Source organism: Protopterus annectens, chromosome 3.part0 (assembly GCF_019279795.1).
Source record: "Protopterus annectens isolate FY-2018-M chromosome 3.part0, PAN1.0, whole genome shotgun sequence".
Lineage (NCBI taxonomy): Eukaryota > Metazoa > Chordata > Ceratodontiformes > Protopteridae > Protopterus > Protopterus annectens.
Window position 1 is genome coordinate 224,376,777 of NC_056731.1, and position 18,848 is coordinate 224,395,624.

At 38.5% G+C, this 18,848-nt stretch overlaps 1 protein-coding gene across 1 annotated transcript in view; it reads left to right on the forward strand.

Annotated features, from left to right (window-relative positions):
- Positions 1 to 18,848, forward strand: part of LOC122796810 (ATP-dependent translocase ABCB1-like) — a 1,504,949-nt gene that overhangs the window by 176,513 nt on the left and 1,309,588 nt on the right. Inside the window, exon 4 of the mRNA XM_044065546.1 lies at positions 13,175 to 13,192. Within this exon, the coding sequence (XP_043921481.1) occupies positions 13,175 to 13,192 (18 nt within the window). The remainder of the gene's footprint in view (positions 1 to 13,174; positions 13,193 to 18,848) is intronic.

Below are 18,848 nucleotides of genomic sequence, written 5' to 3' on the forward strand. Positions count from 1 at the left end.
ACGGGTGTGGAAAAAATTCAGGATTTGAATCTAAGCGTTGTAGCCTCACAGTAAGAAGCTGTCCGGTTCGATTCTCAGCTAGAGCGTCTTCTGCGTGGAGACATGCGTGAATGGGCGTACCTTCGTTGAAGGTTGTGCATCAGGGGTGGTAACTCGGCACGTAAAAATCAACTACCAGTCATTAGCGGACTGGAGTTCCGCTGTGGCGACCCCTAACCGGGAAAAGCCGAAAGACACAACAACAACAGTGGTGGGTTCTGAAAGGGCTATGTGCTACAACATTAGCAACTTTGTTACAGCATTGTTCAAGGTTTAATTTTTGTGAAGCCTGGAGGTTAGTAAGGATGGGAGTGCAATAAAGAGGAGTGGGTGGAAATAAGTAGTGGCAAGTGTAGTTTTAGTAGCATCAGTGAGAATGTTTTTGGCTGTGTAAAGCATCCCTAGATTTTCATGAGTTTTTCTTATGCAATTTTGTATATGTAGGTTAAGTGAAAGATTATCATCCACTATCACCCCTAATAGTTTGCTATAAGAAGTGACTTCAATGGTTGTATTATCAGGAGAGAGGATTTAAATTGTATTACTTCATATGAGAGGAATTTGGGGAAAAAAGTAGTAGTTTCATCTTTTTTGGGTTGAGCAAGAGTTGTGAGTTACAAACACATGTTTTAGTGAATGTTAAATCTTCTTGAGTAATTTTTTGAAGGTGTACCATGTTGTCAGATGTGCAAATGAGAGTGGAATCATCTGTGTATTGCATTAGGATGGCTTGTTGTGTGGAAGTATAGAGGGTGTTGCTGAAAATGTTAAAATGGAGGGGACCAAGGATAGAGCCTTGTGGTATACCAGTGGTGATTGGGAGGTAAGGAGAGAGCATGAAGTGCTATTTTACTAACTGATACCTACTGGACAGGTTGCTTTTGTACCACAAAAGGGTGAGCTGTGAGGATATTTGAAGTAGAAGTTTGCTGTGACAAACTATGTTGAAGGCTTTAGACAAGTCTAGAAATAGGGAAGTGTCTAGAAATAGGGAAGAGTCTAATTTGCCATTATCTTTGGCTCTATTGACAGTATCTATATAGGTTAGAAGGGCATTGCTAGTACTGTGGGAAGGACAAAAGCCATGTTGTATAGGGAACAGGAGTTCTTTCTGCAAGAAATAGTCTAGCAATTATTTCTGAATAAATTTTTCAAGTATTTTGGCAAGGGGATATAAGATTGTTATAGGTCTGAAATTATTAATGTCTGTTGAATTTCCTTGTTTGTGCAGAGGAATGATATGTGACTTTTTCCAGAGAGAGGGAACATGAGATTCCTGGATTTACCTATTTATAAGGATTGAGACAGGATAGACAATGCTACTGGCTGCTAGTTTTAGGTACTCACTTGAAAGGTCATCAGCTGAAGAAGAGCATGATTTAAGTTTGCTTAAGAGTAGTTTTATATAGGATGTGAGCACACATTTGAAGGTAAAAGAGGATGTGGTGATATATGGCTGTTGGGCAGGTTGGGATTAGATATAGAGGTATCCTTAGTTAAAGATGCTATACTATCTATAAAGTAAGAGTTGAACTTATTGCATTTTCCAGCACTGAGTTATCTGCACAGAAATTCGGGTTGAATTTTTGTCCTGGATATAAGATTTCTTTAATGGATGTTCAACATGTTAGGGTTGTGTTTAGTATTATTCTGAAAGTTATTATAGCATAGTTTTTGTCTTCATTTATTTTCTTTTTAGTCCAATCGCAAAGCATTCTGAAGTTTTCAAGATATTGAGGTGTTTTATATTTCTGCCATTCTTTTCATGCTTTTTCTCTGTCCTACATTAGCATTCCACTCTTTTTGGATAACTAAATTGCATTATTTGTTTTCAGTTTCTTCCTACTGTTAGGGGCAAGGCTGTTTGGGATACTTAGAAAAGTTGTATTGAATTCAATTACAACATTGTCTAAAGGGAGGATTTTTATGAAGTTCCAGTTAATAGATGATAGTGTAGTAATGAACATTTCTGGGTTAAGGCTGGAAAGGTTACATGTTGTTTTATAAATATGCTGTCTAACTGGATGTGTGAGAAGTCAAGTCATATGACTGGGAAATAATCTCTAACATAATCTGACATTGTCTCTGTAGTGGAGTATTTGCTAGGGTCTGATACTAGGATCCAGTCTAATTGAAAATTTGATGTCTTGTAATGTATAGTTGTGTGAAACCGTGTAAGTTCATGTAGGAGAGTTAAGAGTTTATGTTCAACTGACTGACAAACAACTAATTCTAGTAGCCCATCATACAAAATTTGTGACCTTGAGAGACTAGAACACTGGTTTGAAGGAATGAGGCAGAAATCAGAAAACCATAAGGTAGCTGAGTCAATATAGTCTCACATCTGGTATAATCCATACTTTTTTACAGATAATAAAATCATTTTATGTAGACACTGGCCTGAAGTGGGTACATTCTTTATATGTGACATTTGAGATTGGGGAAAAAAATCTTTCCTCATCAAAAACAAACTGAACATGTACCACAAAGCAAATTTCTAGGGATTACTGTAGTTGATCCAAATCTTGACCAACATATTTTCCATGCCATATATAAAATTTCAGAGATTCAAAAAGAAACTTTATTGTCATTTAGGAAACACAAGTGCTACCTAAACAAAATTTCATGTGTCAGCTCTTTTACAGCCAAAAAAAAAGGCAAGACATGAAAAGTATTAAAGAATAAATAATAACTATAGTAAAAAAGTAAATGTCTAGGTAACTGACGCACACCTTTTATATACACTGGACAACACAGACTACTAGATGATTACCACATGAAAAAAAGTACACTATACACAGAGGTGAGATTGGGTGATATTGCACATAAGGAAGTGAAGGGAATTGCACTTGAATGAGAGTATATTAATTTTAGCATGCAAAAAATAAATACATTTACTGTATGGAGAAAAGAAAGAAAAAGAATGAGAGGGGAACACTCTACTATAGATTTGATACATCCAGATTTATATCAGCATTAATGAGTCTTATTGCAGTTGGATAAAAACTGGTCATGAATCTGAAGGTCCTGCAGCAGATACTCCGTAACCTTCTACTAGAAGCAAGTTTAGTGAACGCTGGATGAGAAGTGTCATTCAGTATTTTGCAGGACCTCTTTTTACATCTCATTTCAAAGAGCACCTAGTAAGACTAGTACCCACAATCTCTTCTGCTGCTATTATTCTTTGCAGCGTCTTCCTTTTGGCCGAACCATACGGTGCAGTTGTTGGTGATAATGCTCTCGATTACTCACAAGAAACTTGGATTGTTACACAGAGCTATGGCTTTCTTAAGCTAATGTCTACAGTCACATCACTCCTACTCCATAATCCTCTCCATGGCTCATTAATACTAACCATATTTCAATTAACTCATTTTCAAAGAACTGAAAAAATCTATATTTTCAGCAAATGTTCCTAATAGAGCACATCACTGCCTAGCTTTAGCTACACTTGATTTTTTTAGACTTAAAATAGTATAACCTTCACTCAGCTTAAAGTGATTCACAACATAATTCACAAACCTAGCAAATATACTGCTTTATGAGGCTTGTACACATCTACTTCCCATCAAATCATTGAGATTTCAGCTAAGGAACTGCTCTACAATATCAAGTCATACAACAAACAGTGATCCCCTATACTTTATATGCACAGCTAAAATATAGAACTCTATCACAAAAAAAAAAAAAAAAAAAAAAAAACCAGGATGGAAGCAATATAAAAACATTCACTCTAAATTTAAGGTCTCACCCATGGAAAAATAATTGTCACTGCACAAATCCCAAACAGTTTCCCCACACTGTTTCTCTTTCTAGCCTGCATTCAGTTGAATTAAAAGAAAATAAGTTATGTACTCACCATAATGTTACATCTGTGTTGTCCATTTTCATTCTTCCTTAACTGACGGGTCTCGGATCCAACTCAGGCGCTTCTTCCAGATCATCAAATCCAAATCTCGAGCTCCACCATCTATCCATAGTGCCCCACCAACCTAAAATACATCAGATCAAGTTTTCTACCTTCAGTAGATAAGGAATAATACCTTAACACAACCTAAAATGGTATAGATTAAAATAAAAGAACTAAGGCTCAAACAAAGAATCACAATTCCCAAAATATAATCCCTTAGGTCTCTCCAGGAGTAAAGGGAAAGGGATAGGAGAGCAGGAATGTGAAGAAGAATAAAAATGCATAACACAGATGTAACACTATGGTGATTATATAACTTATTTTTCTGATGTTGTCATTTTCATTCATTCCTCAACTGATGGGACAGAGTCCCCAGCTTGATGAACATTTGGTGGTCAACATGGAAGGATATATCAGAGTACTGCATTGCCAAAAGCAGTTCTGTTCTTAGAAACCAAATCCAATTTGTAATGAGCAATAAATGTATGAGCATTCAACCAAGTGACAGCTGCACAAATGTCATCTATGGTAGTTCTTGACCAAAAGACTGAGGATACAGCTATAGGTCTTGTGGAATGAGCTGTAGGGGGCTTAGCCATGGAAGGCTCTCTTTTACTACAGACAAAGGATATGCAATCAGTTAACCATTTGTCCAGAGTAACTTTAGAAACTGGCATGCCCATTTTTTTAGGTGAGATGGATATAAATACCTGGACAGTCTTACAGAAATCTTTGGTCCTATGGAGATAAAAAACTAAGTTGTCTATGCACATCCAAAAGATGGATCATGTATTCTCCCTTATTTGAGAAATTTGGAAAGAAAACTGGAAATTAATTGTCTTGTTGACATTAGACTCAGAAGCTACCTTAGGCAAACAGGAAGGGTTGGCCCATAAGGAACCTTGCCTTTGTGAAAAAACAGGTAAGGAGGCTTGGAGAAGAGAGACTGAAGTTCAGATACATGTCTGGCTGATGTAATAGTAACTAGAAAAAATGGTTTTCCTAGACAAAACCTTAAGATCTGACTTGGCTGATGCTTCAAAGGGACATTGGGTCAGAACTTAAAGCAGGATAGTTAAATCCCAAGGAGGACTAGGACCCTTTACAGGAGCCCTAAGCAAAAAAGTTTATTTTAGGAAGGTTTTTCATAATCTAGAAGAAGCTAAGGAAGAATTATTTTCACCTAGATGAAAGTTTGAAATGGCAGCTAATTGAACCTGAACAATAAAAAAACGAGCCCCTTCATTGAAAATTGAAGCTTAAATCTTACATACCATTCGTACAGGGGCAGGAAAGGGGTCCAAATCTCTGTTAATGGCTCAGAAAGCAAACCTTTTCCATATATGTTTGTAAATCTTTCTAGTAGATGGGTTTTGAGAAGATAATAAAATATGATGGACCAAGAAGGAAAGCATGGGCTGTCTAGAAATCAGTGGAACTGGAGAAACTATGAGGTGAATTAGAGGCCTGTTATGTCCAGGTGATGCATCCCTATTGGGTGAGACAGGAGGTCTGTATCTGGATCCAATATCCATGGTGGATGTAGAAGATGATGCCAGAGGAAGGGAAGCCAAATTTGATGAGGCTAAAAGGGTGCAATGAGGATAACTCTGCTCTTCAATGGGTATGATTTCTGCAAAAATATGGGGATTGAATGGAACAGAGAGGGTAAGCATAAAGAAGACAAGAGGGCCAATCATGGACTATGTCATCTCTTGGTGACTCCCCAAGAGAGGGATCAGGGCAAAGAACCTGCTACACTTGTTATTGAAGAAAGAAGCAAAAAGGTTGCAGTATGGCTGGCCTCATCAATGGAAAATTTTCTCTGCTACTCTGATATTGGGAGCTCACTTGTGAGGCATCAGAATGGACCTGCTTAGTTTTTTAGCAATCAGGCTTGCTTTCCCTGGTATGCGCATTGCTATGAGAAAGCAGCAGGAACAGATCACCCATTGCCATGCACTCACTGCATCTCAACATAGCAGGTAAGATTTGGTTCCTCTATTTGTTGATGTACCAGATTACAGACATACTGTCCACCTGAATAGCAACTGTCCCAGAGGGGACAATGTCTTGAAAGACCTGCAATGCTAGGAGGACTGCTCTCATTTCCAGGATACTGATATGCATTTTGGACTCTTCTGTGGACCACATGCCTTGGACTGCCCTTCCCAAGCACTGCCCCACTCCCACCCCAGTTGGGAGGCATCCATGATAACCATGGTCATGAGCAGGGGAAGAGCACAAGGATGGCCCTGAGAAACATGGTCCAAGTGAAACCACCAAAGAAGATATTTTTTGCAAGATTTTGTGATCTTGACTGGGGCAAGCAAAGGCTGATGAAGAATAGACCATTATACTAGTCCATTGCAGAACTGGCATGTGAAATATTCCTAAAGGAACTAGGGTGATAACTGCTGCCATGGATCCCAAGGTTTTTAAGATTAGTCATGGTAGGAGAGAAGGATGTGAGATTACTCTCTTGACCTGAGATCTGAGTGTCTGAATTCATGTTGAAGGAAGCAAGACTATCTGAATGACTGTGTCTAGATGAACACCTATGAACTCCAGACTCTACGTAGGTGTGAATTATGACTTGCTGTAATTAACTGTAATATCTAGGAGAAGACACAACTGGAGAAAATAGTCCCTTGCTTGTAGAAGTAGATGCTTGGATGGTGCTGTTAGGAGTCAGTCATCTATTCAGGTGAGCTGCTATCTCTGCCATACATTTGGTGAACACCCTGGGGGCTGTATCGAGACCAAAGGGCAGTGCTCTGAACTTATAATGACTGGCTACCAGCCAGAAGCACAGATATCTTCTAGAGTGTCTGCTCATTTTGATGTGATTGCACACATCCTGAAGGATTTGTTGAGCACATCCAATCATCCTTTTGCAGCAGGAGCAAAATAGACTGAGCTGTAACCATCCAGAACCTTGAATATCTCACATACTTTCACTTTGCTGAGATCCAGGACAGATATCAAGTTCCCTGTCTCTTTTGGCACTAAGAAGAATCTTAAGACGGTTCCAGATCCTATCTGGTCTGGAGGAACCTTCTGGATGATTCTTTTTCTGTGCAGCTTTTCTATTTCTAATACTGACTTTTTCCTTTGATTGGGTGGAACATCCATGATTCGTTTCATTCTTTCAGGGGTAAATTGTGAAAACTGTATGATACAATCTCTGGATATAATTCTCTGTACCTAGGAATCTTTTGTAGTGGATGCCCAGGCTTTTAGGAGCAGAGACAAACACACCTGGCTGTCTCCATGGGAGCAACAGTTGGGCAACATTTCAGGAATGCTAGTGGGGTTTATCTGAGAAGGAATCCCAGAAAAATTCTATGGGACAACTCTTCTGCAGGGACTGCATCTTTCACTAGAGTTCAACTTCCTGCCTCTGGAAGAACTATCAACTTGTGAGTCTTGGAAAGGACCCTGGGATTTGTGGAACCACATCTTTCTACCTCCTCACTGATTCTGGGAAAAGGGTGTTTGAGGAGTAGAAAAACAAATTGCCATGGCAGACAAGGTCTTTCCTTCTTGCTCATTTCTGGAAAGCATTTCTTTTACTTTTGGGCCAAATAGAGAAAATCCATCAAAGGAAGTATTGATGAATGAAGACTTGAAGGTCTCCACAGAATCACAAAGGTGCATCCAGGCATATCTCCTAATGACTATGCCCAAACCAGCCAGCATCTTGTACCCTCTGCAGCATGGAATACCAACCTCATGGAAGCATTAGCTATAGGCTGAAGGGTGGCCAGTTGCGAAGATACTCTACTTTGATCTGCAGCAGACATAGACTCAGAAAGAGATTTGGACAGCTCTACTAAAGAAGTCTCTTTGCAATCTTGTGAGATGTGTCAAGTAATTCAATGACTGCAGAGCAAAGGTCACTGAAGCATAAACATGCTTACTGAATCTGTCCAAAGCCCTAGATTCACTGTTAGGGAGATGAACAGAAGAGCTATGCTCTGCAAGCTCTTTCTAAGTGGCTGGTTGCTGCCACAACCATGGCATCAGCTGGGATCTCCTTGCTTCAGTGTGTTCTGTCCTTCGGGGGGGGGGGGGTAATAATTTAACTAGGAGCTTAGGGGTGGTCTCCATAGTATTCAGTTCCTTTTATGCTCAGCGTGAGATGAAGTCTATAAGCTCATCAGCTGGGGGAGTCACTCAAGACGTAGCTGGGCCAGACCCAAAAGCCTCCAGGAACACTGACTCCTCTTAGGACATGATGTCAGAAGAACAACCACCTTTTTGCTTTAGGAGTTCAAGAATGCCTCCAAAGGAGACATCTTCAGGTGGAGATCTGGGGGACCATTTCCCTTTATCAAAATAAGTGTCTTCAGTCAAGTTAAGATTAGTCATGTCATGTTGGGAGAGAAAGATGTGAGATTACTCTCTTGACCTGAGATCTGAGTGTCTGAATTCATGATGAAGGGGGATCCAAGTGTCTTCTTTTACACATTTTCTTCTGAGGGACCTCATCAGTGGGATGGTCTGGTGAGGTGTTGGAAGTGAGAGTGGAGTACTGAGGGACTGACTGGAGACTTGAATGGGCTGGCTGTTCCAGCGGAATGGAAGAATGAAGGTCAGAGAAAGACCCGAAGGTGGTAAAGACATATGATTTGAGAGGGTAGGGATGCCCTTACTCTAGGCAAATAGAAAGACCTCTCCACAATCTTGAAGGTAGGGAGCCTAGGCAAGACTGGAGCCAGAGGTATTGTAGCCAACATTTCCTGCACCACTGACCCCTGAATCCCTCAAGGCCCAACACCCGAGGATGAAGTACAACCCAAGATGTCCAGTGCCAAAGCTCCAAGGGCCAGGGACAGCTCCAACAACTTCAGACTCAACCCCAGTCATTTGGATCTGACACTGACACTTTGGCTCCAACAGTCTTCCTGATCCAAAAGGCTTGGAGTGGGACAACTCAGGGAAGTGAAGAATGAGCTGTCTTCAGATTTGAAAAGGACAACCCCAGGGGTCTTGGATCCAACAGCTCCAAAGCTACAGGCTGGATTGGAAAAGGAGAAACTAAAGGAGGACTTGTCACAGGCAGGCTCATGGATCCGATGAGAGACTGAGCCTGAATTACCCCTGATTGGATCTGAGCTCTGAGGAGTTTCCTGATCATCCTATCCACTTCAGCTTCAGACAAACTCCTGGAAAACCTGAGTGAGAAGACAGTAGATGGTGGCCTTGAGTGTTTAAGTGGAGACTCCTGTAAAAATGGGGAAGGGAGCTGAAAAGGTATCAGATCCAGCAGACAATGAGGTGACCAGATCAAATTCAATTTCCTTTTTGAAGCAGTAGGATCCATTGCAGTCAGATCCAATTTCTTCAACATTTTTCGTGGTGGCTCTAAGGATGGAGCCAAATACGTTGAGGGATCCAGAGACTGTTTCCTGGTATCTTTGTCTTTGGGAGCCTAGTCAGACTTTGTCTGATTTCTTGGTGGGAGTATGAGATCCAGTTGGATGAGAGGAAGAAGAAGAAGGAAGAAGGCCCTTCAAAACTAATTTGTTCAGTCTATTAGTAAGTTCCCTGGCATTGAAGCCAGCACAAACAGAACATCCTGGATTTAAATGGGCAGCACCCAAGCAATAGATACATTCCCTCTGAGCATCCAAACAGGGTATTTTGTGCCCACAGGAGATGCATTTTTTGAAATAAGTTGTTTTATTTGCCATCCCAGACTGCAAGTTATAAAAGGAAAGGCCATAAAGGAAAAAAAATTACTAGTATGTATTATTGTTATTATTGTTATTATTATTTAGAAACCACCAACAATGGTAGTAAAAGGTACCCTAAAACTGGGTAAGAAAAAAGGCAACCAAAGTACCAAAGTACCAGCAATGATACTAGAAAGAAATACCAAAGTTTCAATAGAAGTCAAAAAAAAAGAAAAAATACCTGAGGGAATAGGAAAAAATACATGAAAAACTCTGAATAAATGGAGGAAGGGGGAGAAGTAACTTAAAGGATAGCCTACTGGAAAGAAATTTTTTGAAAAATTCACTGTTTTATCTGAAATTTCACCCAACAGCTAAGAAGAGCAAGAGGATCCGTGTCTGTAGAGATATGCCGGCAAAGGAGATCTGAGTTATGTTAGATCGACAGGGCACTATGGGTAGAAGGTGGAGGTTGAGAGTTGGCTACAATGATCTGGAAGAAGTGGCTAAGTTGGATCTGAGAAGTATAAGTTGAGGAATGAATGAAAATGACTGCTTCAGCTAAATCAATAACTATGTATTTCTATTTCCGCCTTCTTTCACTCAAACACTCTTCTTACAATGTATTGCACCAGGCAGATTAAAAAATCTGGAACACAGGTAAATATGTGCACGCATATGTTAAAATATGTATATGTGTTGCATTGTATTATTTTACTTATTTTTATTTTCTGCATTGGCTTTGAATATTTGTTTGTATTATTCAATTGCTCCTATTATAAACATGATATATGAAGTATCTTTTTGAAATGTCATGAAGCTTTTCACCCCTGGGACACCACTGTAAATGGGTCTTTGCTAGCTCAGTCTGCTTACCCCAATAGGAAGGGAAATAGATAAATAAACAAACAAACAAATAAATAATGTGCATTTATTGTTACAGTAGACTGCCAGAACAACCTTTCTAGCAATTTACTATTTACCACTGAGAATACACAGACACACTAACGATATTTGGGTAAGGACTACATTGCACTTAATTGTTACAACATAAGAGTTTATTTACTGTGTCTGCAAGTTGAACAATTAGCTCATCACTGTAGGACACACATGGTATCTTCAAAAAATGAACTTTATTCACTTTGTCTATATTACTCGAAGCTTGATAAAAAGAGTTTGAAGACTCACCAATGTTTTAATTGCTGCTTTTGCAAGCCGTCCTTATATTTATATATCATAATAAAATGCATTAATAGATCAGCTCAAGTCCATATTGCACAATCAGTAGTAACAAAATTAAACATTGATGTTCACTGCCATAAAACCATGTCAATCTTGTCTCAAACTTCACCAACCCTGTCAGGGAAATACATGCAGAGGAAGTTCAAATATTATGTCAGAGGGGACAGTAATTTTTATTTATTTATTTATTTTTTGCACTGACCTCTCCTACCCTTAACAATCTGGAGAAATCAGTGACAATAAAACAAGTTTAGAGAAAAATGGCAAAATACTGCTGTAATAGCAGAATTGTTGCTTTATGTAACACATTTAGAATCTGCTGAACATCCAAGTGTAGCTGTCATAGTGAAATGTTGGATTACTTAGTAAAGGTCTAATTTGCAATGATTTTTCTGAAACAGTAGTTAGCCATTGTCTACAAATCAGTTGCATCTACATCTAGAATTAACATGACCAACTCATTTAGTCCTGAATGCAGTATATTCCATTCAGGCTCTAATGTTGCGACAGATGATTCTAGATGGCAGATCCTGTTTTGTTGAATCAGTTCTCTTCTATTATAATTGTCTTTTGGCTTTTCCCAGTTAGGGATCACCACAGCGGAACTCCGGTCCGCTAATGATTAGCAGTGGATTTTTATGGTGCTGAGTTGCCAGCCCGACACCAAACCTTCAAAGAAGGCACACCCATTCACGCACACACCTACCTTCATGTCTTTAACGTCACTCAACCGTGGGGAGGACATGCAGACTCTACACAGAAGAAAGCAGTTCTCTTCTATTACCAGACCAAATTGACGACAAAATAATCTTAACAACGTGTTATTATTGTTGTAAAGAGAGTATAGGGGAAATTGAAATATTCATTTTATCTGCTAATGATACACAGCAATAATTATAAATAAGTTTAAAATGTGAATGCAGATAGGAAGTGGCAGATCCCAGCCATTACTTATAGCAGTTTGTCCTATTTGCAAGTTAAGTGAAGATGTTCTTACCCAGTGGCCAGACAGACAAATTTACATATTTTATTTACTGCATTCTTTGCTGGAGTTCAAAGCAATTAATGGAAGCGCATATTCTACTCTGGCACCAAGTGCACATCTTGATCTTGGGTAAGGAGTTGTACTATTACAGGCTTTTACCATACGACTGACAACTTCAGTGTGTAGGGGGAAAGTTATGTTTTGTTTGTGGTCAGTTATATTCACTGATCTGTCACCCCTCAGTTTTTGCCTTCAGCCAATCAGCAAACTGTTTTTACAATGTTAAGAGTAAGGCTATTTATGGTAAAAAATGTTTATAAAGTCACTTGACAGCTTAGTTTCAACTTCCCTGGTTGTAGGACCATTTTGTGCAAAAAGATATCCCATGCATACAGAATTAAAACGTTTGGAGGAGTAACAGCTGCAATGTCACATAAAAAGTCAAACAACAAAGGACTGAGTACCAAGTCCTGCAGCAACTAGTGCAGTAAAGGCATTCCTACCTGACATTATTTATTTATTTATTTAACATTTGTTTACCGGGAAAGTCCAACTGGACACAGGTCCTTTTTCAGCAGAGGCCTGGGGATAAAAGCTCCATGAGTAACAGTAAATTTTCATGCACACATTACAATGATCAATAAAGTAAACAAAATGTAGTATACATAAGAACATACAAATTTGTTACATCTTGACAACAAAACCTATGCTTTGAACAAAGCTAGTACTATTTGTAGGTATGACTTATGCCAAGCTATAAGGTAAAGACAAGTCGGTAAGAACAAAGGATTAAACACCGGGGGAGAAGTCGGATATGTTTTGGGTATACTATGATGTATCAGAGCACTCATGAGGGGTTAGTACAGGAACATAGCCACTTATTTATTAGATAAGCTTTAACTGATGGCTTAAAGTGATTAGTGGATGAGATTGAGAGAATGGATTTAGGAAGGGAATTCCATATACGAGATATATAGTTGGAAAATACAGATTCTCCTGCAGTGTTGTTGGCCTTGGAGATGCTGAGTAAGTTCTTATTGTTAGAGCAAAGTGGTCTGCTGGAACTGTAAGGAAGGATGAGATTTTGTACTGCAGGGGTTCTAGTTGGTTGTGTTACAATTTTGTGAGTTAGAGAGAGTTGGTTGTAACGAATAATGTTGGGAAGCTCAAGACAGTCTAGTATCCTTAAAGCTGTACAATGATGTGTTCTATATGGACAGTCAGATGAAAACTTAGCAATTTTATTATAACATGCTTCTAGCTTAGATAAGTCAGTTTTCCTTAGATTAGTTAAAATTGGAGAGGCATATAGTAGAGTGGGGAGCAGATGAGTATGTGCTAACGCCATTTTGGCCATTGTGGTCAGGAATCTTTTGTGCCTGTATAGACTTCCAAGTTTCTTATGGACTTTTTTATAGTTAGGGAGACATGCAAGTCAAATTTTAGGGTATTGTCTAAGAAGCTTTGTATGGTTGTCGGGGAGATCACAGTACTGTCTTTAGCTATGTCAAATAGACATGAGATAGTTGTCTTGTTAGGCTGGAAGAGTAATAATTTAGTTTTGTTTGGGTTCAGGATTAGATGGGCACTGCCTAACCATGTTTCAACAGAAGTGAAAGATTCTTGTGTTTGAGAATGAAGAGTTGATAGAGAAGTGGCAGCACATATAAGTGTTAAATAATCTGCATACTTTATTATAGAACCATGTGGAGTAGCTGTGTACAGATTATTAGTAAAGAGGGAGAAAAGGAGAGGGCCCAAGATAGATCCTTGGGGGACACCAATGGATAAAGGAAGGTGTGGAGATAGGTCACCCTGTCATAGAACAGATTGTTGATGGCCAGATAAATAGTTATGAAACCATGCTGTGGCAGATGGTGAGAAGGATAGTTCAGTTAGTACATCTATTAGTTTGGAATGGGAGACCATATCAAAAGCTTTTGATGGGTCTAGAAAGATGGTAGATACAAAGTTGTTGTTATTCCAGTCATGGTTTATGGTATTAGTGAAGGATAAGAGAGCTGCAGTGATACCATGTGATGGGCGAAACCCATCCTGAGTGTTTGCAAGAAAGTTATTTGTTAGTAAGAATTTCATGACCTGGAGTTGAATACACCTTTCGAGTAGCTTAGAAAGAGGTGAAAGAATAGCAATTGGCTGATAGTTTGTCTGTTCTGTGGAAGATTCCCCCTTTATGAAGTGGGAGTACATGGGAAATTTTCTACAGTCGAGGGACCTTATTTTCATGAATGGATCTATTTATAAGGATTGATACTGGGAAGGCTATAGATTCAGCTGCAATTTTGAGGTATTCACTGGGTAAGTTATCTACACCAAGTGAAGTAGGTTTTAGTTTATGTAGTAGTTTTTTATAGTGGCTGTAGGAACTGGGGAGAAAGAGAATGAGGCATTGCTAGTTGTAGACTTGGCTGGCTTGGTATCAGGAGTAGGGGTTTGCTGTTTGGAAATGGCAATTACAGATTCAGTAAAATGTTTGTTAAAAATGGTAGTAATGCTATTGGAATTATGGATGTTTGGCATTGGTGTAGTAGATTTTCCTGGGTGAAGGATTAAGTTTCTAGCAAGCCAGAATTTTTGAGGGTTTTTTTATACGTGTTTTGCATGTTATGGTATAAATTTTTATCCTGCTTTATTTGTTTTTTTTTTTAACTTATTTCTAAGTTCTTGATACTGTTGTTTAGAAACTACTGTGTTAAGTCTTACGCCATAGTTCCCTGGCTTTATCTTTAGTTTTCAGAAGGGCCTTAGTGTATCTGCTTAGCCAGGGGGCATAATTTGATTTTACTCTGATGGTTCTAACAGGAGCATGTGCATTTAATATATATAAGAAAGATTTATTAAAGTGGTTTACTGCATCATCTAGGTCAAGGTATCTGAGTGGAGTCCAATTGCACTTTTGGAGGCCAGCTAGGAAGTTGTCAAGATTAAAGTTATGTTTTTTTCAGAGTTGTTTATGTACCACACTATTACAGATGCTTTTTGTGTTAGATAATTAGATAACCAGTTTTTAATAATAGTGTTTCACTTCTTAGAAGTACAAGGTGATGTTTTCCTTAAGGATCATTTCAAATAAAAAATAAATACCTTTCAAATTATCACCCTTACTAAAGACTATCCTGGGACTCGTTCCTAATATCTCTTTCGTAGTGCTACTTAAACAATATTCCCACATCTTGCATAAAACCATTATAATTTCTGTGGCTCTTTCATTAAATTTTAAAATAAAACATGATCCCAACGAAGTTAATGCATTAGGTACTTCATGACATTTCACCCTCACATCAACCCCACTTACATTTTTCAAAATTGATGAATATAAAGAGATTCTCTTCCTACAAACCTCCCTTTTCAAATTCAATAACAACTTAAGCGGGTACCCCCTATCCATAAGCATACCAATCAATTTGAACATCTCCTGTCTAAACAAACATTCATCACTCACTAGCCTAGAAATCCGCACCATCTGCCCCTTTGCTACACCCTTCCTCTGATGGTATGGGTGACAGCTGTTAAAGTGCAATAGCGAATTTGAATAGCTTTCTTTTCTGTATATAGTACTAGCTAAACCTTTGCCACTCTTAAAAATTGCAATATCTAAAAAGTTAATACTATCGTTATTCCACTCAAAGGTAAATTTCAAAAAGCTAGTGGTACTGTTCAAATATTCAACAAGCTCAACTGCCCCCATCTCATCCCCTTTCCATATAATAAGTATGTCATCCAGAAACCTATTATATAGAATTATATTCTCCATGAATCTAGTCGGAAAAACAAATGTTCTTTCCCATGTCAATAGAACCATGTTTGCAAAAATAGGGGTGCACCTAGCTCCCATTGCGACACCTGAGCGTTGCTGAAACATCTCCCCTTCAAATTTAATGAAATTATTCAAGAGAACCATCTCCATCAATTCACAAATTAAATTAATCCTGCTCTTGTCGATATTACTACACATAATTAGACTCTCACGAAACATCTCTAACCCTTCTAGATGGGGGATGGTAGAAAACAAGTTCACTACATCTATAGTTAAAAAACCATACAAATCATTTTCTTCCTTGACCTCTCTCAATCTCTCAAGGCAATGCCATGAGTCTCTTAATACATGAGGGACCCCTTCTAACACCTTCTTACACATAGCGTCAACAAAGGAAGCCAAGGGTTCAGTGTTAGAACCCTTAGCGGCCACAATGGGCCTAAATTGTAAGTTAACCACACCTTTGTGGACTTTGGGGATCCCAAAAATGCAAGGCATAATAGGATTTTTTACCAACAAGTAGTCATATTCAACTTCTGTAACAACACCTTGAAAAAGGGCATCTAATAGAAACAAATCAATCCTTTTGTAAGCAATATTAATTTCATTTCTCGATACCCTTTTATATGTTTCCTCATCTTCAAGAATAGACATCATAGATGCAATATAATCAATCTTACTCATTAAGACCATCCCCCCACCCTTGTCAGGTTTCATACACCTGATATTGTTAGAATTTCTTAATTCTTTTAACAATGACCTTTCTTGTGCTGTTAAATTGTCAATCAAAGTATACCTAGTACCACATATTTTTCTAAATTCAAAGTCCAATAATTTTTCAAGAGCAGCCACCTCACTAAATGGTGGGGGAATAAAGGTGCTTTTCCTTTTAAGTATCATATTACCTGACACTTCATCATTCTTTTGTATATGCTTGTTACCATTAAAGTACATCTCCAAATTTAACTTCCTTGTAAACAGTTTCAAATTAATTAACAGTTGAGCTAAATCCAATTTAAAACTTGGCACAAAACTAATACCCTTAGTAAATAAATCAAAATATACATCACAAATTTCCTTGTCTGTGTAGTTATAAATAAAAAAAACACACTTCTGCAAAATTTGACAAGTCAAACCTAATTCTGTAACAGAAGATTCCATATTGACAGTTGTTTGATTAAAAACATCAGAAATAACATTGTTTGACTCACCTAACATAGTAACCTGTTCACATTGCATATTAGAATCATGTAAATCCAAACTTATAACTTCAGCCACAGTATTTGAACCTAAAACATCAATAACATATTCATTTACATTTTCATTTTCGTTTTCTTCTGCATTTTCACATCCAACCACAGTCCCCTTGACTCCCCCCCCCCAACCTCAAGACCCACTTTGTTCAAAAAAACAGTTGGTTCAAGAACAACAATGTCCACAGTCCGATCAAGTCCAGAGTCAAACACATAACAAGAAGAAGTATGTGTCACATTCAATAAACCCTCCTGTGTTCTTCTCTCCCCCCTTCCCAGTGTTGCTTGTCCATGAACACAGTCTTTTTTGCCCTGTTCATTAACCTCTCGGACCTTCGCGGTCCCGTGGGTGGGTCCAAAAAATCAACCCCTTCAAATACTTGATCATACATATCACTATTAACACCCTCAGGTGCTTCATTTTCCTGGACCAGGTTGAAATGGTTATCATGTAAATGAGTACCTTTTTCATTAAAATTAGAATTTAAATATTCTCTAAACCTATTACCAGGTGGATAAGCAGTGTTACGCTGATAATCAGCAGTATCTCTTGCAAGTTTTTTGAATTTAAGCGCCATGTTCTTATCCACAAAGTTTTTTAAATTCCTAACTGTTTTACAAAATGGAACTTCATACTGAAAAAATAATAAATCAGTGGTGATACTGTTGTGAAGCTTTAAAATATCTTCACGAAGTGATGTTAACTTGATAACATTGTTCCTAACAATAATGTTAACCATGTCCAAACCAGTCTTATCGTACAAAGTAATTAGTTCCTTATAGGCCACAGAATCAACTTCAATGCCCATAGGAAGCTTCCATATTCGAAGCCCCTTCGGCACCTGATTGAGCTCCCTTGAACGACAAAGAAACAGATTATCGAGCTGTAACGCTCTGTATTTAGTGCAGAGCCTTTCATACCTGTTAATCTGCTCCCTGAGTGTTAACGAAACTACAGGCTCCAACCTCGAAACCACAGCTCGGTCAACAAATTCTGGCTCATTAAACCATAATTGTAAGTCGTGGTCCCTTGCTTCACCGCTCGGTCTACCTAGAGGAACACGCAACTCCGGAACTGCCCCTACGCTCCCATTCGAATCAGCTGACGCTCTCACTCCAACGTTCGAAACCACTTCAGAAAACGTAACCGGAACAGCAGGTTTCTGCCCTGGCGGCAAATTAGAAATAGAAGCAACCGGAGAGTGCATAGTAAATAATTCCACCTGGGAATCTGTAGGGCTAGACGCCACTACCACTTTGTCCTTCTCATACAGTTTGAGCAATTTATTCACCGCTATAGATAACTCCTTCAAGACACCCTCCATACTGCATGGCATAGTTTGCCAATAACCAAAAGCAGAGTCAACTTGACGAAACACCAAACAGCCACAACTCCCAAACCAGGGTAAAGAACAAGAAATAGTGAAACCACGACAACTGCTTCGAGAAACCAGCAACCACACCAAGCCTTGGAAGTATATCTTTTAATATACACCGACTAAGCGCTTTCACCAAATAATTGGCTTCTTCAGAGTCAGTGTTACAAAAAAGCACAACCCTTTTATACAATAAACCTACTGACATCACAAACTCATTCAATTAAACAATAATTATCCCCCCATTTTTTAACCAAAAACACACCAATTCATTTTAACAATAAACTTTTCTCATTTTGATTTTCAAATTAATTTAAATAACATTTAAAATATCACATATAACATTCACATCTAAAACATTACATTTTAAGCACTAGTGTGCCTGTTATTTTGGAAATATTGGTATTTTGGAAAGGGAGGCAAGGAATAGAAAATCTAAGATGACAAAATGTGGCTGTTGTAGATGTTGCAGGTATATAGCAGAGGGAACATATGTGTGTGTAAAAGGGTGGGGGCATACTTTACCTTGCCCGGGTGTTTGCAATTGTAACACCAAGAATTTGGTATATGTGGCCTCATGCATA